This window comes from Lytechinus pictus, chromosome 5, assembly GCF_037042905.1.
Source record: "Lytechinus pictus isolate F3 Inbred chromosome 5, Lp3.0, whole genome shotgun sequence".
NCBI lineage: Eukaryota > Metazoa > Echinodermata > Echinoidea > Temnopleuroida > Toxopneustidae > Lytechinus > Lytechinus pictus.
The window spans coordinates 38,232,715-38,255,925 of NC_087249.1; the positions used below are offsets into that span (position 1 = coordinate 38,232,715).

At 36.2% G+C, this 23,211-nt stretch overlaps 1 protein-coding gene across 1 annotated transcript; it reads right to left on the minus strand.

The window, feature by feature from the left end:
• Positions 1 to 1,377: 1,377 nt before the first annotated feature.
• On the minus strand, positions 1,378 to 17,404 carry LOC129262027 (T-complex protein 1 subunit gamma-like). The gene is made up of 5 exons (XM_064099498.1): positions 17,400 to 17,404; positions 16,924 to 17,004; positions 9,067 to 9,172; positions 6,207 to 6,356; positions 1,378 to 3,716 (listed from the first exon to the last, which is right to left on the minus strand). Exons 1-5 carry the CDS (start codon positions 17,402 to 17,404, stop codon positions 3,558 to 3,560), a joined length of 501 nt encoding a protein of 166 aa, XP_063955568.1. The 3' UTR covers positions 1,378 to 3,557.
• Positions 17,405 to 23,211: the final 5,807 nt, after the last annotated feature.

The following is a 23,211-nucleotide window of genomic DNA, read 5'->3' on the forward strand; positions in this document are numbered from 1 at the left end:
ACTACAACATATCGAAATCTGGGCGAAAAATGATCAATATTCACGGAGTTATGATCAAATTTGCATAAATTTGATGACGTCATTTTTGAAAAAATGAAATTTTCAGTTTAGGCGCAATTTTCATGACGTCATGATCAAATTGAGGGACAATGGTGACATGAAATCAAATTTACAACTCATACTCTATCGATATATGAAAAAAAAATTGGGGTCAATGGACTATTTAAAGAGCTACAGTGAATTTTCAATAGACATGTTTTTGCCCATATATGGCCTGTAGTGAGAGCTCGCGCGCACACGTGCTGCAAAGTTTAACGGGTGATAATTTCGTTATTACTTGTCGTAGAAGGTTGATCAAGGTATCAAATTGTTCAGAATTATATTATCGGTGCATTGATATAAAAAAATTTGGCGATTCTATGTTGGAAGATGCAATTACGCGCGAAAACGCGCGCGCATGTGCGTGCGCGCGTTTTTTTGCAAAATGCTTAAAATGGCCTGAAACGTATGGAAAATTAATTAAGAACGAATTTGAGCATTTTAAAATTTTAATGCGCGCGTACGTGCGCGTCGAGGTGCGCGCGCGGAATTTGATGAAATTTTTCGTTGACAGTTGACCTGAAGTTGATGTATACCAAATATAGTTGATTTTTGATGACTCGTTATCGAGATATGATAATGACCTGATTTTTACAAAATGGCGCCTGGATGACGTCACGATGACCTAATGACCTTGAAAAAGTTGATTTAACTTGAAATCATAGAGCTTGATGACTGACAGAAATTTGAAGGAAATTGACCATGTCGATTTCGAGTGAACGTGTGTACAAAAAAGTGTACGGAAGAAATAAAAATAAATAAAGAAATAAAGAATAAATAAATAAAGAATAAAGAAAGAAAATTCTGGCGAAATCAAGAGGTGATCTGTCATAGACAGACCACCTAATAAAGAAAGAAAATTCTGGCGAAATCAAGAGGTGATCTGTCATAGACAGACCACCTAATAATACTAATAGCTGGATTTATAAAGCACTTTTTGCCAAAGGATACAAAGCGCTGCTATTATTACCCCGGCTTTAGCTCCAGCTACCATCTCCGGCGCTCAGTGCATGCAAGGAATTAATCCTGCCGGGTACCCATTTACCTCACCTGGGTCGAGTGCAGCACAGTGTGGATAAATTTCTTGCTGAAGGAAAACACGCAATGGCTAGGATTCGAACCCACGAACCTCTGTTTGAAAGGCGAGAGTCAGAACCACAAGACCACGACGCACTTAGGAAGAGGAAAAGAAGAAAGTCATCATTTTCATACGATGAAAAAATGCCCTTAGAATGTCCAGGCCCTAGGTCAAAATAAAAGTAATATAAATATCAGCTTGTGCTTCGCGCTCACATCATTTATTAAGAGCAATCCATAATATCCACTTCACAATTTTCCTACACAGAGCTTGAATTAGTGCTTAAATTGACCCTTTTTCAGACAGGAATATCAAATATTTTCAGCTCGCGTTTCGCGATCACATTATTGATTTTCATTATAAATAACAATTTAGAATTCCCAGATACTAGGTATAAATCTTAAAACACACGCACGCATGTTTGAGATACACAGCTTGTTCTTAATTTAAAACATGCTTAAATTATCCAGTTTCAGACTAAAATTTTCTGCTCGTGGTTCGCGCTCACATTGATTTAGGATACCCAATTACCCATTCTTTTCATGATTTACAAAACATGAATAGAGACCACTCTTTAGGTCTAAATGTCTTTTTTTTTCAATCACGCTTTGTGCTCGGATTGTTTAGTTATATACCTATCCTGCCCATGATTACAAAATATGCTTAGAATTTCAATTTTTTAGTTTGGAATGTCAACAAATTTCCAGCTCGCGCTTGTTTTATTTGATTATTGAATATGTATCGCTTTATGGCTAACTACAAACAGTCCTCAACAGGTCCCTTTTGGATCAGTTATATACGGATTTTGTTCAGGATCACAAACATTGCCAAGAATGTTCGATTTTCTGGACAAGATACATGATAAAATTGATATACATCAAATATGGCTTATGAGATTACTGTTTTATAAGAATAAAGCAAAGAAGTGACTGTTACGAAGAAACAAACAATAATCATCTTTGAGTGGCCGAACGGGGAAATTATGGGTGAAATTTTTTCGCACCCCCCATTGGCGGAAGCTGGATCAGCCCCTGAATTTAGGCCTACTTCAGCACCCCCAGCCAAAAAATTGTTCCCAGGGCCCTGTTCAACAAATATCCCTAACATGACCAAAGTTTGTTGATTCTAAATGATCTTTGACCTTGGTCATGTGACCTTAAACTCACATAGGATGTCCGGTGATACATCCTTATCCTAATGTCCAAGTTTCATGAACTAGATCCATAAACCTTTAAAGTCATGACAACATTTCAAAACTTGAACCTTGGTTAAGATTTCGATGTTGATTCCCCCAAACATGGTCAAAGTTCATTTACCCTAAATGACCTTTGACCTTAGTCATGTGACCTAAAACCCAAGCAGGATATTCAGTAATACTTGATTACCCTTATGTCCAAGTTTCATGAACCAGATCCATATACTTTTTAAATTATGATGACATTTCAATAACTTGATCTTGGTTAAGATTTCAATGTTGACATTGCCGCCGTCAGAGCCTATAGTTTCGCGCTGCTAAGCAGGCAAGACAAAAATAATAAATAACGACAACAAATACATGTATAATAAGAGATCCACTAAAACAGTACAGTTACTATATGCATTTACTTTACTGCACTTGTATCATATTATCACCCAGGCTGGAAGTTAGTCGCCATGTAGGCGTGTAAACATTTAATCCTTCTGGGTCCAAATACTATCGGTATTTGTTATTCTCAAAAGTTGGCAATACTGCAGGTCATTGAAGCTCAAATTCAATTTTAGTAAATTTAAAAGGTTATTTATTCATAAAATTTAAATTTTCTGCCTAACAAAATGAAAGATGCTATCATGCAACAAATGTGTAAAAGATATTATTTAATATCTGATAACAGTAAAAACTTGCAAACTATCAAAATAATTAAAAGACACCAACACATTTTTTCAAAAAATATTTTCTTTTTGCTGAAAAATAAAACCACTTTCAAGCGTGTAATGGGACATAAATTTCAAGATATAACATCCAAAGGTTTTTCAATGCACACAAATAGACATATACAGAACTAAATTTCAATCCAAACCATTCAGTTCACAATAATGAAGAAAGAAAAGTAATAAGGGGAGTGCCAAATATTCTTGATATCCAATAGTACACTCTAAACACGGCTTCATTTTAAGGACAGCATGATGCTTATGAAAATAATTGGACATGCAATGAGCATGTAACCATTTAATTAGCTGGAATTTTGTTTCAGATTATAAGGTTTTATACTGCTATATGAATGTAAACTATAATTTTTTTTCTATTTAATAAATGAGTTCAGGTGACAGAACGAGCATATTTGTATATCTTGCCAAAAGGAAGACAAAGTGAAAAACAGGCACATCAAATCTAAAATGCTTTTTAAATATTGCCCAGATTAATTGTACCTGAAATTCCCTTTTCAGTGAAGATAAGGTCAGGTTTAAGTGCAATGATCTCAGAGCAGATCCGTTGTATATATTCCTCCTCAAGCTGTAGGATTCTTGTGAAGTCCGTCTCATTACCTATCTCTAGATTAGTCTGTAATAAAGAAAAGAGGTATACAGCTTTTGTTAGGTTAATAGTAATCAGTGTTTGCTCCTCAACTAGTTACTTCATATCTATTGTCATAAATTTGTAAAAACTAAAATGGGAATACAACAAGCATCAAAATGACTGGTGACAGTAAACATTTAAAAAATTCACCAACTTGCATTTGAAAAAAAATTTCTATGTTTTTATCACATTGCCAATTTAGAATGTGTTAGGATTAGCTTCAGTTAAACAGCTTTTATTCATGAATGACACCTCATAATGCACTGGAAATGATATCAACAATTAGAAGATCTGTCAATTGACAGATTACCTATATTTATTTTTCTTTTTCTCCTGTTTTCTTATTAGCATGAAATCTCCAAATTACACCATGGCTGGGATTTGAACCCAGGACCATCTGTTTCAAAGTCAGAAGACTAATCCACTGGGCCACAACGCTCCACAATAATAATAACAACGCGCCTCGGAATAGAATATTTCTAAATAGATGGCGCTATATAAATGCCTATTATTATTATTATATAAAGAGAAAAAGTGCAAGGTCATCCGGTCATGATGACATCATCTGGACGTCATTTCGGAGTTGGAGAGATGAGACAAGGTTATCTCGAATCAATGAATGGAGTTGTAGAGCAGGAGCAGAGAAAACTAGACTAGCACTCCTGAAGACGAACAGTCCTCCTGCTCTACAGTTCCACTCGCTGACTCAAGCAGGCCTTCTCTCACTGACTCAAGCCTCTCTTTACCTCTCCAACTCAAGCCAGTGTTTTTTATCTCACACAAGTCAGTTTTCTCTCATCTCTCTCCAACTAAGACAGTCTTCTCTCACTCACTCAAGCCCCTCTTTATCTCTCCAACTCAAGCCATTCTTCTCTCATCTCTCTCCAACTAAGACAGTCTTCTCTCATTTCTCTCCAACTAAGACAGTGTTCTCTCATTCACTCAAGCCCCCTCTTTACCTCTCCAACTCAAGCCAGTCTTTTCTCATCTCTCTTCAACTATTAAAGACAGTCTTCTCTCACTCACTCAAGCCCCCTCTTTACCTCTCCAACTCAAGCGATTCTTCTCTCATCTCTCTCCAACTAAGCAAGTCTTCTCTCACTCACTCAAGCCCCCTCTTTACCTCTCCAACTCAAGCGAGTCTTCTCTCATCTCTCTCCAACTAAGCAAGTCTTCTCTCACTCACTCAAGCCCCTCTTTACCTCTCCAACTCAAGCCAGTCTTCTCTCATCTCTTTCCAACTAAGACAGTCTTCTCTCACTCACTCAAGCACCTCTTTACCTCTCCAACTCAAGCGAGTCTTCTCTCATCTCTTTCCAACTAAGCAAGTCTTCTCTCACTCACTCAAGACCCCTCTGTACCTCTCCAACTCAAGCGAGTCTTCTCTCATCTCTCTCCAACTAAGCAAGTCTTCTCTCACTCACTCAAGACCCCTCTGTACCTCTCCAACTCAAGCGAGTCTTCTCTCATCTCCAACTAAGACAGTCTTCTCTCGCTCACTCAAGACCCCTCTGTACCTCTCCAACTCAAGCGAGTCTTCTCTCATCTCTTTCCAACTAAGCAAGTCTTCTCTCACTCACTCAAGACCCCTCTGTACCTCTCCAACTCAAGCGAGTCTTCTCTCATCTCTTTTCAACTAAGCAAGTCTTCTCTCACTCACTCAAGACCCCTCTGTACCTCTCCAACTCAAGCGAGTCTTCTCTCATCTCTCTCCAACTAAGACAGTCTTCTCTCACTCACTCAAGACCCCTCTGTACCTCTCAAACTCAAGCAAGTTTTCTCTCATCTCTCTCCAACTAAGACAGTCTTCTCTCACTCACTCAAGACCCCTCTGTACCTCTCCAACTCAAGCGAGTCTTCTCTCATCTCTCTCCAACTCAGCCAATCTTCTCTCACTTAAGCATCTCTTACACACAAACAATACAATAATAAAAAAGCTGTTTTTCCTTCATTAGGAACATCGCCAATAAAAAAATATATGGGTACTGGACATTAAGGTATATAATTTTATATCCCTTACTGAAAGTTTGTTAGTATTTCATTGGTCGAGAGCACTTCACATTACTAATCATAATTTCACCAGAAAAATGAAATTCATCAGATCAAAATAGTTTGTGACGTCAGAGTAGAATAGTTCTTGTTACTATTTTGCGTCCGACTGAAAACCACGCAATCACTCGGGCACAGCGCACGGCGGACTGCCTCCATCGGGCAAATTAGGACTAGATTACCAATATTTTTTGCTCAAACTTTAATTATGGCAGGGATTTAAAACGAATAAACCTGGCGTTTCTTTCGGAAGTGTAGTGGAAATATTTTATCCTCGGTTGGTCTGACAATGTTACTATTTTCACTCGGAGCTCGCGCCCCTCAGGAAAAATAGTAATTGCCGAACCAACCTCGGATAAAGATATTTGCACCATACTTTCTCAAACTGGGTACATTTGTATATTATCTGCAGGTGAATTCACTCACCTGACTTTCTCCCTTCTTGTACTCTAGATTACAATCTAATAACAGGATACGAGGATTCTCAATTCGTCTCCTCATACGTGGATGGGTCACATCTTTATTCAGCATCACACCTGTCAAAACACGTGAGTCTTCAATTGTACCACCAGGAACCTAGATTACAGTCATGCCATCAGGGAAAATGAAAGATCATTTGTTATCTAAACAAGTTTCACAAATGCAAACAAATAAAACAACTAGAAATTTGACGTGTCCAAAGGACGCATACGCCCCCGCTTAACCGATCAGAAATTCATTCAATATGATTAAACTTAATATCGTGCAGAAATCAATATGCATATATAAAAAGAACAAATTTAGACCTTTGACCCAACTTGCATATGGTCGCATTTCATAAGTTGGGTATGCAAAAAGGGTGGCGTATGAACAATTTTCCACACGGTGCCATGGATAAATTGTTGCTACATCACAGCATCTTGACCAAATTTATTGAGTAATATCTCATTTTGAAGCTAGAACTATAGGCTAAATATATTACTATGAATTAGATCAATACAATATCAGGAACAAAAACTATAGCACATTAAGTTTGAAGTAACAGGGGTGGCGGAGCCGGTGGATGCGGTAAATGATAAAATATTAATTAAACCTAATTAACAACTTACTATAATATGTAATATGACTGTTATCCTCACATTTCTGGGCGTTTTAAAGCAGGGAACAACTAAATGTCATAAAAATTTGACAATTTTGAAAATATGCAGCAATGGAATACATGTGTATGTCAGCTCTGATCTGCAACCTAATCAATTAGTAAACCAGAGAGATTAGGTTTTTATCTAATTTGTAATCTTAATTTTTAGTACAAATGTTGTGTATCATTGCAACAAACATTTCTACCCATGATGTTGTCATTTTGCCAAGCATATAAATACAGTGACAGGTATATATATTACTATGAATTAGATCAATACAATATCAGGAACAAAAACTATAGCACATTAAGTTTGAAGTAACAGGAGTGGCGGAGCCGGTGGATGCGGTAAATGATAAAATATTAATTAAACCTAATTAACAACTTACTATAATATGTAATATGACTGTTATCCTCACATTTCTGGGCGTTTTAAAGCAGGGAACAACTAAATGTCATAAAAATTTGACAATTTTGAAAATATGCAGCAATGGAATACATGTGTATGTCAGCTCTGATCTGCAACCTAATCAATTAGTAAACCAGAGAGATTAGGTTTTTATCTAATTTGTAATCTTAATTTTTAGTACAAATGTTGTGTATCATTGCAACAAACATTTCTACCCATGATGTTGTCATTTTGCCAAGCATATAAATACAGTGACAGGTATTTTGGGGGCAAAAATGTGAAATTAAATACTGTTGATTAATTAGTTTAATTAATATGTATACAATAATAGATAATTATTCGATTTTTCGGTACAGATTTAATTATTGATGTTTCAAGATTATAACTGCAATTTACTAGGGTGATCCAATGTTGCATTAACTTTTGACACCATTTTATGTGCAGCAGGTCCAATTTGAGAAAAACACATTTCAAAATTCACATTTACATTGACGTCTATGTAATAATTAAATGTTAATTAGTCATTTTAAGGAAAAATAAAGGTATTCGAGACTTAAAACTTTTTCATTATTTAGAGAATGGTAATAGCTATAACATATCAAAAAATAAAATTTTTGACCATTTTTACCCTGTTCGCGAAATTGGACCACCTTATGACATGCGACCACATATAATGAGCTGTGACCTTTCACCTGCGGACTCCAAATTCGAACTTAGCCTGTATTTTGGTGTCATCTACCTACACACCAACATTTTTTAAAATCTGTTGAATATTTTGTAAATTATTACGCGGAAACCAACTCGCATATTTAATAAGCTGTGACCTTTGACCTGCAGACTCTGAATTTGAAATTAGCCTGTATTTTGGTGTCATCTACCTACACACCAAAATTGTTTAAAATCCATTAAATATTTTTCGAGTTATTGCGTGGAAACCAACTCGCATATATAATGAGCTGTGACCTTTCACGTGCGGACTCTGCATTCGAACTTAGCCTGTATTTTGGTGTCATCTACCCACACCCAAATTTTTTTTAATCTGTTGAATATTTTGTATGTTATCACGCGGAGTCCAACTTGCATATTTAATGAGCTGAGACCTTTGACCTGCGGACTCCGAATTCGAACTTAGCCTGTATTTTGGTGTCATCTACCTACATACTAAAATGTTTAAAATCCATTAAATATTTTTCGAGTTATTGCGCGGAAACCAACTCGCATATTGAATGAGCTGTGACTTTGACCTGCAGACTCTGAATTCGAACTTAGCCTGTATTTTGGTGTCATCTACCTACACACCAAATTTTTTTTTAATCCATTAAATATTTTTTGAGTTATCGCACGGAAACCAAGTGGGGGGGACAGACGGACAGGGGCAACGCTTAATGCCCCCTCCAGACTTCGTCTGCGGGGGCATACAAAATATTGTTCAGGTTTCAAGAAAATCCATCAAAATTTTTTTTTTTTAGTTTGAAAAATCTTAAACTTGGGGGGGGGGGGGGGTCATATGCAAGTAGCTTCACCATACACCATGTTAAATCTTACTAGGCAGTCGGCATGTTAAATCTTACTAGGCAGTCGGCATGTGACCAATACATGGGCTTTGTGATCACATTTTTCCAATACACACAACTTTCTAATTCTTGTCCATTTTATTTCAAATGTTCACAAGTCTGTGGCTCTTAATTTGTTGCATTAATAAAAATGAATATATTGCCCGATTCAAAATGGATAGGAAAAGTTCTCGACATGCTCCTTACCTTTTCTACTTTAGCATATCGTTTGATGTCAATCTCTTTCCTGCCGTTCTCCTCTAGGAATACAGTATTAACAGCATCATATGCAATCTGACATGCTAGATCAGCCCTATTAAACAAAGTCAACAACAACATTATCTCAACACAATGAGGTAACCATGTAAAAAATCATCAGATCTATTTGATTGTTCATTAATCTGTGGTGTTGGCGACTTTTACTCCTTTACATTTGCCTTTCCGACTTTGTAGGGAAAATGCGTCATTTTCCTTTTTCAGAAATCAAGAGTTCATTCCTTAAGATATATAACATTGATCTCTAAACCGCTACCACCTCAAAACTCTTTTAAAACATATTATTCCCACCAAAAAATACCCCAGACCATTCAAGTAACAATGAAACATTATGATATTCATTGCCTATATTTTTGACTGATAATTATTTTAGGTATTGGTGTGCATCGCTAATCATCCAATCCAGAGCTTTGACTAACAGCGTTACAATGAGGTTGGGTACAAAGTAGTAACTGAATGTTGTCACTGTGCAGTTTTGAAATTTTTGAGCATATTTCATCTCTCTTGTACCATTTACTGTTGAAGGTTGACTGAACTTTGCACACACACAAAAAAAAATATATATATATATATATATATGACTATAAAAGCCTCTGTTGACACCATCAGTCTTACATATATGGATACTTGTGCAAAATTTTTACAATGAATGCCTCCAGATATTGGAATAGGTTATACTAATGCAATCTCACAGCCGGGGGGGGGGGGGGGGGGGGGGGCTGATTCTGCCCCCCTGAGATCTCGGCCTTCGATCGCGCGAGCGCCGCAAAAATTTGCACGGTGGTAGTAGGAAGCAAAGAAAAAAAATTCAAAGGTGCGGCGGGCAAATTCGCCCCGGAAATGCAGTAAGTCGCCCTTGAAATCACCCAAAAATCATGTTTATGGGGGCAACAATAAATTTGGAAATCGCCCCCAAAATTATTGCTGCGCGATAACATCTCAGCAGCCCCCTAGCACCATATGCTAGCCATTTAAAAATCATCCAAACTCCGCACTCAAAATCATGAACAAGCCTTGAAGATAGCAAAGGAGCACAGTTTCAAATTCGCAAGGTGTGCCACGTTTTTCCATACACATGGTATGGAAAAAAAATCAACGCAACGGTCGGGAAACAGTTGCATGTATAGGGGGTCCATTATGACTATTACCATGTGCAATTTCTAATGCACTTTTTTTCCTACAGATATCACAATTCTGTGATAAAATAATTCGAATTTCACAGCAGATAGATCCCAGAGTCTAGTAACCTCGCATTGGTGAGTTGTCATTCGGCTTTGCTTGTCAAAACGGAGCCTATTAACATCCAAAATAACTTACCCTATTTGTGAATTATAATTCAAAAATCATTTTTCTAAGAGATGCGGTAAAATATCAGATAATAAATCATCAAACAAGCTCTATCTATTTTACAAGGCCGAAATTCCCAGATCTCTCCGAGTACAAATTTTGATAAACTTCATCCTATTCAATTTGATTGAAAAAGATGTCAAAGAACGTCCAGTTAATTTAATACATGAGATGCAAACAATAAACATTAAATAAACAACAATTAATCAAAATAATCATTTACCAATTAATAACAATGAAGAAAATATAAATAAACATTAAATGAATAAACATTAGATGAATTTGTAAACAAGCAGGACAAACTGCGATGCAAAACCATGCGTTAAATCATGAAACTAGAAATTTGACTTGTCCAAAGGACACAGATGCCCCTGCTTAAAGGTCAAGTCCACCTCTGAAAAATGTTGATTTGAATCAATAGAGAAAAATCGGACAAACACAATGCTGAAAATTTCATCAGAATCGGATGTAAAATAAGAAAGTTATGACATTTCAAAGTTTCGCTTATTTTAAACAAAATAGTTATATGAACGAGCCAGTTACATCCAAATGAGAGAGTCGATGATGTCACTCACTCACTATTTCTTTTGTTTTTTATTGTTTGAATTATACAATATTTCAATTTTTACGAATGTGATGATTAGGACCTCCTTGCCTGAAGTACAAAATGTTAAAATAATGGAATTCCACGTATTCAGGGAGGAATGAAACTTCATTTCACATGACAATGACGAGAAAATCAAAATATTTCATATTTCATATAATAGAATACAAAAGAAATAGTGAGTGAGTGATGTCATCAGTTCCCTCATTTGCATACCGTCCGAGATGTGCATATAACTATTTTGTGAAATGAAGCGAAACTTTAAAATGTCACAACTTTCTTATTTTACATCCGATTTTGATGAAATTTTCAGTGTTATGCTTGTTGAATTTTTCTCTGTTTATTCAAATTAAGTTTCTGTTGGGGTGGACTTGTCCTTTAACGCAATCAAAAATCCATTCAATACAATTGAACTTAATATCGTGCAGAAACCAATATGCATATATATAATGAACAAATTTAGACCTTTGACCTAAAGACTCATCCTTTCTATAATAATCTCTGACAGAAGAATATGACAGTCAGGTCATTTGATGTGACCTGACTGTATTTTGGTGTCATCTACCCAGACACCATAATTTTTAAAATCTGGTGAATTTTGAGTATTTCCAAAGTTATCATGAAGAAACCAACTCGCATATATAATGAGCTGGACCTTTGACCTGCGGAATCCTAATTCGAAATTAGCTGGTATTTTGGTGTCATCTACCTACACAACCCAATTTTCGTTAATCCGTTAAATATTTCATAAGTTATCATGCGGAAACCAATTTGCATATTTAATGAGCTGTGACCTTTGACCTGCGGGCTCCTAATTCGAACTTAGCCTGTATTTTAGTGTCATATACCAACACATCATTTTTTTGTAATGCGTTGAATATTTCATAAGTTATCATGCGGAAACCAATTCGCATATTTTATGAGCTGTGACCTTTGACCTGCAGACTCCAAATTCGAAATTAGCCTGTATTTTGGTGTCATCTACCTACACCCAAATTTTTTTTAATCTGTTGAATATTTCATACATGTAAGTTATCATGTGGAAACCAACTCGCATATTTAATGAGCTGTGACCTTTGACCTGCGGACTCCGAATTCAAACTTAGCCTGTATTTTGGTGTCATCTACCTACACACCAAATTTTTTTACAATCCATTTAATATTTGTAAACTTATTGCGCGGAAACCAAGTGGGGGGACGGACGGATGGACGGACAGGGGCAACGCTTAATGCCCCCTCCGGACTTCGTCTGCGGGGGAATAAAAAAAGAATGGCTCTCAAAAACTGAAAATGGCTCTGGTAAAATGAACAAGTGGAATGCCTCTGGCCGTCTCACCTGCATCACGCGATTCAATATAGCAGCAGTGCTGATTTTGAAAACTACTATAACTCGCACAAGATGTTCAGTGATACTTGGTTACTCTTATTTCCACGTTTTATGAACTAGACCAATACACTTATAGAGATATGATGGCAATTCAACAAATACCCCCAACGTGGCCAAAGTTCTTTGACCTTACATGACCTTTGACCTTGATCATGTGACCTGAAACTCGCACAGGATGTTCAGTGATACTTGATTACTATTATGTCCAAGTTTTATGAACTAGACCAACACACTTTCAAATTTATGGCTGTAATTCAACAAATACCCCAATTTGGCCAAAGTTCATTGACCCTAAATGACCTTTGACCTTGATCATGTGACCTGAAACTTGCACAGGATGTTCAGTGATACTTGATTACTATTATGTCCAAGTTTCATGAATCAGATCCATAAACTTTTAAAGTTATGATGGTAATTCAACAGATACCCCCAATTCGGCCAAAGTTCATTGACCCTAAATGACCTTTGACCTTGGTCATGTGACGTGAAACTCATGCAGGATGTTCAGTAATACTTGATTAACCTTATGTATAAGTTTCATGAACTAGGTCCATATATTTTCTAAGTTATGATGACATTTCAAAAACTTAACCTTGGGTTAAGATTTTGATGTTGATTCCCCCAACATGGTCTAAGTACATTGACCCTAAATGACCTTTGACCTTGGTCATGTGACATGAAACTCAGGCAGGATGTTCAGTAATACTTGATTAACCTTATGGCCAAGTTTCATGAACTAGGTCCATATACTTCACTAAGTTATGCTGTCATTTCAAAAACTTAACCTCAGGTTAAGATTTGGTGTTGACGCCGACGCCGCCGTCGCCGTCGGAAAAGCGGCGCCTATAGTCTCACTCTGCTATGCAGGTGAGACAAAAATGGCTTTCAAATTTTTTTTAAAATGGCTCCCTATAATTGAAAAGTAATTCTTCCACTGCGAGGAAGTATGATTAATTTTTTTAAATAACATTTTTTATTTAATGAAGTAATTATGCTAATTTATGCATGAAATAAAAAATTTTCTCTTATGAACTATCCTACGGCCCAAAAACTGCTAATTATATCTTTTTCTGATAAACTCTTTGTAGGATCCCGATCAAATGTACTTCAAAAAAAAAATTTGGTATAGCAATTTTTTTCTTACGTATTTTATTTTATGTTTTTTTTTTTTTTCTGATGTATTTCTTTTATTTTTAACTTGTTGTTTTTTCGATGGAAATTGTTGCAAGACAAAATCAGTTACGTTTAATCAGTAATTTCGTAAATGCGTACCAGGTCTCCAAAGTTGTGCGAGATTTGAAAGTAAAAAGTCAGCGAGCAGCAAATTTATTGTGAAAAATGTAGAGGGGGGGGCGGCGGATTACCCCCCCCCTGGGCCATTTAGGATTAAATTAGTGACTTAAAATATTTCCTTTTTTCATTGTAAAATTCTTCACCTTGAATTGTGTGTAATCAGGTTAATATGAAAAATGACCAAAAAATAATTTCCATGATTAATAATAGGCTAGGAGTGGGCTATACATGGGCCAAAAATACTTTTTTTGTAATTTCAATATGACAACAGTTTTTTTTTATTCCTTGTAATGTATCTCAACATGAAATGACAATATTTTTTGTCTCGGGTCCGAGAAAAAAGTGTGCCGGGCCAAAATCCAAAATGGCCGCCAAAACCCCCCAAAATCACAGTTTTGGCCACAATTTTTTAATTTGGTGGTCAATTTCTCTGGTTTTGGTGTCTATTCATATGTTTTTGGGGGCAGGCAATTTGTTTTTCCTATAATTAGTACTTTTAAACCATTATTTGTAGAGTTAAAAGGTAATTATACCTAAATTTTCCCATTTTTGTAGCCTTTTTTCAGCCAAAGAGTAGGTTTTATCATCCTGGGGTTCTGGGATATTAGATGGTACGAGGTCAACAATAGCAAGCAGCTTCATATAGCTATATTGCTTTTATTCCTCCACTTTGGGTTTTACGGATATTTGTGAAATATATCTTATTAAAAAAAAAATGTCAATTATCCATTGGGGCTATACAGTATACATATGTACAATGTACTGTACATACATACTGCACTGCATAAATGCATTGGCCACCATGACAGATAACAAGGCTTGTATAAACTATAGTGTCATAGAAATGAGCCCTCAGGTTTAGAATTAGATGCCTCAGAAATTGAAGATATGTTTTGTCTCAGAAATTGAGGACATGTTTTGTCAAATATGCTAATTCAGGGGGCGGAGAGAGGTAATTTACACTGTAGCTATTCTGGGCCCCGTTGCATAAAAATTTACCATTACCCGGTATGTTAACTTAACTTAATGGTAACTTGCATGCAATCCTTTATTCTGATTGGCTGTTGATCAGCGTTACCATGATACTAGTAGTTACCTGACCCCATAAACATAGGCCAGTTAGACACCAGAACCAGGTTTTAAAAAAAGCCTCCAAATGAAGAAGATATGGCTAAAAATGTGATGTACGTATATATACATGTATGTGATATTTACATGTAAGTTTAATTTACGTTACTGGTTTCACCATGTACATCAGCTGACAAGGAATCAAATTCACAATCTAATTCTAAACCTTTGAAGCTCATTTCTATGACACTATAGTTTATATACAGGCATTGTCATATGCCATGGTGGTCAATGCATGGATATATGCAGTGTAGTATGTACAGTGCATTGTACACCGTATAGCCCCTATGGATAAATGACATTTTCTTTTATTTGATAAGATATATTTCACAAATATTCATAAAACCCAAAGTGGAGGAATAAAAGCAATATAGCTACATGAAGCTGCTTGCTATTGTTGACCTCGTACCATCTAATATCCCAGAACCCCAGGTTGATAAAGCCCACTTTTTGGCTGAAAAAAGGTTACAAAAATGGGGAAATTTAGGTATAATTACCTTTTAACTCTACAAATAATGGTTTAAAAGTACTAATTATAGGAAAAACAAATTGCCTGCCCCCAAAAACATATGGATAGACACCAAAACCAGAGAAAATGACCACCAAATAAAAAAGTTGTGGCCAAAACTGTGATTTTGGGGGGTTTTGGCGGCCATTTTGGATTTTGGCCCAGCACACTTTTTTCTCGGACCCGAGACAAAAAATATTGTCATTTCATGTTGAGATAAGGTAAAAGGAACACAAAAAAACTGTTCCCACAGTAAAACCAAAAATCACCCATTTATAGCCCACTCCTATTAATAAAAGAAATTATAGATAGACTTAACAGCTATGCAAACATTGCAACCAATACCCTCTCCACACTGGCCACAAACACCACTACGGTACCGGGACTGTCTCAAGACTGTAGCGGTGCTGCCTTCAGTGTGAATTCTCGGACCCGCAATTAACTATCCCGGGATAACCTCGCCTCGCAACAAACTATTGCTAGGCAAGCCATAGTAATAGCATCGGGAAGCCTCCGACCGTCGCGATGTTCATTCAATGTGAAATTCATTCATTGTGAAGGCACTTAGCTATAACAGATACAACAGGATAAACCACTTGTGATATGTTTACTATAATGTGGGGGCATCATGGTCTAGTGGTTATGACTCCCGTCTTTCAATCTGAAGGACGTGCCTTGAATTCCCGGCCCTCAAGGATTTCCGGCGTATCAGAGTCAGTTCACTCATGGGATCACAAGCCTACACGTGTCTTGTTACGGAGGTAATAAAAATCATTTGCTGCAGTGAGAATGTGTATATGAAATTTATCCTGGGACTGTGCAGGGATAACTTTTCTATTGTGAATGCATTTATAGCAGGTTTATAGCGGTGTAGCTGTCCCATGACAGCACCAGGATATATTTGAAAACCAGTGTGAAGAGGGTACAAGTGAAGTTTAACTAGAAATTTGACGTGTCCAAAGGACACAGATGCCCCCGCTTAACACGATCAGAAATTCATTCAATATGATTGAACTTAATATCGTGCAGAAACCAATATGCATATATATAATGAACAAATCTAGACCTTTGACCTAAAGACTCACCCTTTCCATAATAATCTCTGGCAGAAGATATGACAGTCAGGTCATTTGATGTGGATAATCCCTCACTTCATTGTGTCATATGGAAATGTGGTCTTGCTGTCTCATCAATTTTTTCAATACAGCTACTTGCAGCAGTGCTTGAGCTGGGACTGATTCCGGTGAATATTTCCAAAGTTATCATGCGGAAACCAACTCGCATATATAATGAGCTGTGACCTTTGACCTGCGGACTCTGAATTCAAACTTAGCCAGTATTTTGTTGTCATCTCCCTCCACACCAAATTTTTTAAAATCCATTAAATATTTTTTCGAGTTATTGCGTGAAAAGTGGGGGGACGGACAGAGGCAACACCTAATGCCCCCTCCAGACTTCGTCTGCGGGGGCATAACAAAAACAAATCAATTGATATGATCAGCTCTAAAAGTACAATCTTACCATTTGTTGATAAACTTTGTTCCAAGACAACTCTTAATGATGTTCATCATCTGAGCTCTGTCACTGATGTCTACTTGTTTACTGTAAACAAAGAATACAACAAGGAAATAAAGAACACTTTGAAGCAGCATCCGACAATCATGATCTGATTTTCATTTCAACATTGTCGCCATTTAATAAACATAAAATATTTTGGTCAGTGACTGTCCCCACATAAACTTAAATTAGACATGCCAATTACTCATTTGATTGTAGGTTTTTGTCTTAAATAAACGAGTACATAACCCTATATCACTTTTAAGTCTACAAATCATACCATATATCAACTTGTTTCAAACTGTAATTGTTAGCTGTTGCTTTAGTCTAGGAGATAGGGGGCTTTATTCAGAATTTTTGGTGGGGAAGGTTTGACAAGCTTATCCGGGGTAAAATTGTGCGCTGATTCCAAAAATGTCACTCTTATTGACCGTACTCACGCCATTTTGGTCATTTTGGCCAAATTTTGACAAAAAATGACCATTTTGACCACTCTTTGGAAAATGGTCCCTTAACAGACTGCTTTTGTAGCCACATGCAATTAAATGGGTCTATCTTAAGTAAAAATGCACACAGATTCCAAATAAAGTGCTTTCATTTGCCAAATCACAATAGCAGTGGTCATTTTGGCCATAATTTGGCCAAAAATGACAATTTTCATGATTTTTTGGCCGAAATGTGTGACAAATATTGATCAGAGCTACGACTGGATGTTTTTTAGAAATCCACATCTATTTTCAAATTGTGCGCTGGATCATAACCATCAACCTCATGTAATTTATTCCGTCAGTTTTGACCTATGAGGGTCATTTTGGGTACTTTAGACATAACTGACCATTCGCGCAGTTTGCTTTATTAACTGTTTAAATACGCAGGAAATTGGGGTCTTCAGCATGTTTTTCTTCTTCCCTTATAAAATGAGAATGCATTGAAATGTCCTTCATGTGTAGAATTTTATGCTGATTCCAAATATATCAGTCATAATAAACTTATTTAATAGCTTGTGGTCATTTTAACCACTTATGGCCCTTAAAATGGCCAATGATATCAGTTCATTTTACCCCCAAATACTTCGAACGTTACCAGAACCATTTCAAGTGTGCTGCGACACTTAACCATGCTAACATTGGTGTGTTAATCCTTTAAATTGAACATCTCACAAAGTATTTTGACCTTATGTAATTTATTCCATCAGTTTTGACCTATGAGGGTCATTTGGGGGTACTTTATACATAACTGACCATTCACGAAGTTTTGCATAATAAAGTGCACATATACATGTAGGCAGGAATTTGAGGTCTTATAGCGTGTTTTATCTTCTTAGATTCTTAGATTCCAAATATATCAGTCTTAATGACCCTATTCAATAGCTTATGGTTATTTGGGCCACTTATGGCCCTTAAAATGACCAATGACATCAGTTCATTTTACCCCCAAATACTTCGAACGTTACCAGAATCGTTACGAGGGTGTGTTGCGACACCTAACATTGGGGTATGTTAATCCTTTATATTGAACATCTCAAAATTATTTTGACCTCATTCCATCAGTTTTGACCTATGAGGGTCATTTGGGGGTACTTTAGACATAACTGACCATTCGCACATAGGCAGGAATTTGAGGTCTTCAGCGTGTTTTATCTTCTTCCCTTATAAAATGGGAATGCAAATGTCCATCTTGTATAGAATATTATGCTGATTCTAAATATATCAGCCTAAATGACCCTATTGAACACCTTATGGTCATTTTGGCCACTTATGGCCATAAAAATGACCAATAACATCAGTTCAATTTATCCAAAAGACCTCAATGTTACCAGAATCGTTACCACGATGTGCTGTGACATCTAAGTGACATCTAACAATGGAGTATTAGTCCTTTAAAATGAACATTTCAAAAGTATTTTGACCTCATGGAATTTATATCATTAGTTTTTACTTTTGACCTATGAGGGCCATTTTGGGTAACTGACCATTCATGCAATTTTGCATAATAACTGTGCAAATCGGCAGGAATTTGAGGTCTTCAGTGTGCTTTATCTTCCTCCTTTATAAAATGGGAATGATGCATAGGTCGTTCTTGTGTAGAATTTCATGCTGATTCCCAATATGTCAGTCTTAATGACCCCATTTAAGAGATTATTGTCATTTTGGCCACTTTTTGGCCCCCAAATGACTAATACCATCTGTTCAATACTTCAATTTATCCAAAAATACTTTGAATGTTACTATAATCGTTACAAGGGTGTGCTGTGACACCTAACACTGGTGTATTAATCATTTAAATTGAGTGTCCCAAAAATATTTTGACAACCTTGGTCATTTTGGCCAGATTGTCCCCTGCCCAATGTGTATACTAAATTAGCCTATAGCACTGAGCATAGTGAGGAGACAATTCAGGATTGTGTTAATATTAGCATCAATTATTGTTAAATGGGAAAAAATTGAAAGCTTTGGGTGAAAATCAATGCAATGATTCCATATGAATCAGTGTTATTAGCCGAACTATTGGACTTTGTGTTAATTTTGATCACTTTTCCTCAATAATTTCTAGTGACCACACATTATTTGATTTAAAAAGGGCTCAAATGTTGCGTAATATAATTTTCAGCGTGAGCTACTACACCAATAATCAAGAGTTTAATGAATGTGATAAAAACCTTTACATCAAGTATATATAAGGTTGTTTGACCATGCACTTTGGTCATTTTCATGATTTTAGGCACATTGACCATTTTGTAATTCATGGAAACGAATTCAAGAATGATGTTAGATAGGACATATTACAAAAACTTTCTTCACCAGATTAATACAATGATTTAGAATATATCAGTCTTAATGACTACTTAGTGGTCATTTTGGTCACTTTTGGTCCCTACAATTAGCAATGACAATTACATGTATCAAAAGTATTCCAATGTTCTTGCTCTATATTTTTGTAAGATTTGTTGTATCAATCATAATCAGTGACAGATTATTTAATTCAATATGATATTACTAATAGTACATAATCAAAATGTGACCATTTTGGCTACTTTGACCGTTTATCCAATGTGTGAATTTTGAAATAAACATGACTTAGCAGCAATTGTAGGTCTATGAACATGATGAAATGCGTTCAATCCCTTTTGATGGGAAATATTTAAGGATCACATTGAGTAAAAATTGTGCCAAAACTTCAAACTTCCCCATTTAACAATAATTGATGCTAATATTAACGCAATCCAAAATTTCTCCTCACCATGTTCGATATAACCTGAATTAAGATACACAATTAGCAGGGCTGGCCGGGGGGTCAAGGTGGCCAAAATGACCAAGGTAGTCAACTTTGGGGGTGCTCAATTTTAAGGATTCATTCACCAGTGTTGGGTATTACAGCACACCCTTGTTAAGATTCTGGTAACATGCGAAGTATTTCTGGATAAATTGAACTGATGTTATTGGCCATTTTAAGGGCCATAAGTGGCCAAAATGACCTTAAGCTGTTGAATAGGGTCATTAGGACTGATATTTGGAATCAGCATCAAACTTACACAAGATGGACTTTTGAATGCATTTCAATTTTATATGGAAGAAGATAAAACATGCTGAAGACCAATGTGCAGTTTATTATGCAAAACTGCGTGAATGGTCAGTTATGTCTTAAGTACGCCAAATGACCCTCATAGGTCAAAACTGATGGAATAAATTGCATGAGGTCAAAATATGTTTGAGAAGTTAAATTTCAAGGATTAATACACCAATGTTAGGTGTCACAGTATGCCCTTGTAATGATTCTGGTAACATTCAAAGTCTTTTTGGATAAATTGAACTGATGCCATTGGTCATTTTAAGGGCCATAAGTGGCCAAAATAACCTTAAGATGTTAAATAGGGTCATTAAGACTGATATATTTGGAATCAGCATCACATTTTACATAAGATGAACTTTTTGAATGCATTTCCATTTTATATGGGAAGAAGATAAAACACGCTGAAGACCTCAAATTCCTGTCTATGTGCAGTTTATTATATGCAAAACTGCGTGAATGGTCAGTTGTGTCTAAAGTACGCCAAATGACCCTCATAGGTCAAAACTGATGAAGAAAATTGCATGAGGTCAAAATACTTTTGAGATGTTCAATTTCAAGGATTAATACACCTATGTAAGGTGTCACAGTATGCACTTGTAACGATTTTGGTAACATCAAAGTATTTGTGGATTAATTGAACTGATGTCATTGGTCATTTTAAGGGCCATAAGTGGCCAAAATGACCTTAAACTGTTAAATAGGGTCATTAAGACTGATATATTTGGAATAAGCATAAAATTCTACACAAGAAGGACATTTAAATGCATTCTCATTTTATAAGGGAAAAAGATAAAACATGCTAAAGACCTCAATTTCCTGCCTATTTGAACAGTTAATAATGCAAAACTGCGCGAATGGTCAGTTATGTCTAAAGTACCCAAAATGACCCTCATAGGTCAAAACTGACGGAATAAATTACATGAGGTTGATGGTTATGATCCAGCGCACATTTTGAAATTAGATGTGGATTTCTAAAAAAACATCCAGTCGTAGCTCTGATCAATATTTGTAACACATTTCGCCCCAAAAATCATGAAAATTGTCATTTTTGGCCAAATTATGGCCAAAATGACCACTGCTATTGTGATTTGGCAAATGAAAGCACTTTATATGAAATTTGTGTGCATTTTTACTTAAGATAGACCCTTTTAATTGCATGTGGCTACAAAAGCAGTCTGTTAAGGGACCATTTTCCTAAGAGTGGTCAAAATGGTCATTTTTGGTCAAAATTTGGCCAAAATGGCCTGAGTACGGTCAATAAGAGTGACATTTTTGGAATCAGCGCACAATTTTACCCCGGATAAGCTTGTCAAACCTTCCCCACAAAAAATTCTGAATAAAGCCCCCTATCTCCTAGACTACTTCTTCCACAGCTGAATGTGTTTGCAACTTGCAATTGATAAATAACTTCTTGCAACATCCCCAAAGACATAAAATATGCCATATGATCTTTTGACTCCTAGATGACCTTTGACCTTATCATCCTCAAGAACAAACATGGACGTGGTAATACCCAAAGATTATTTGTTCATATCAACACAATTGATGCAGATATAATGAAGAGAGAAGTTAGAGAAAAAACTGGACATGACCTATCATTTGACCTTTTGACCCCTAGATGACCTTTGACCCGATCATCCTCATGAACACACATGTGGTATCACCCAAGGATCATTTGATGATGATGATGATCCACAGCATTTATATTGCGCCATATTTCTTAAAAAAAAACATTCATAGGTGCAGGCTCTTTCAATTAATTTGTACCATGTGTGAACATAACTGATGCAGAAATAAAGAAATGAGAGAAATTTGAACAAAAACTTGACCTTTTGACCTCTAGATGACCTTTGACCCCATCATTCTCAACGACACACATGTGATACTACCCAAGAATCATATGTACCAAGTGTGAACATAACTGATGTAGAAATAAAGAAATGAGAGCAATTTGAACAAGTGGAATACCTCTGGCGGTCTCACCTGCATCACGCGATTCAATATAGCAGCAGTGCTGACTTTGAAAACTACTATAAACAAATTATTCACCAAAAACACCATTCATATAATGATACAATACTATGTTCATTGACATTTGACCTTGATCATTTGACCTAAGACTTGTCAGTGATACTTGATTACCCCTATATCCACATTTTATACACTATATCTATAAACTTTGAAAATTATGACAGCAATCTAATAATTACCTCTAAAATGGCCAAAGTTCAATGACCTTAAATGACCTTTGGCTGTGGTCATGTGATCTGAAACTCACATGAGATGTTCAGTGATACTGGACGAATCTTATGTCCAAGTTATATGAACTAGACCAATATACTTACAGAGTTATGATGGTAATTCAACAAATACCCCCAAAATGGCCAATGTCAATTGACCTTTGACCTTGATCATGTGACCTGAAACTCGCACAGGATGTTCAGTTATACTTGATTACTCTGATGTCCAAGTTTTATGAACTAGACCAAACAAATTTCAAAGTTATGATGGTAATTCAACAAATACCCCCAATTTGGCCAAAGTTCATTGACCCTAAATTACCTTTGACCTTGGTCATGTGACCTGAAACTCAGGCAGGATGTTCAGTAATACTTGATTAACCTTATGGCCAAGTTTCATGAACTAGGTCCATATACTTTCGAAGTTATGCTGTCATTTCAA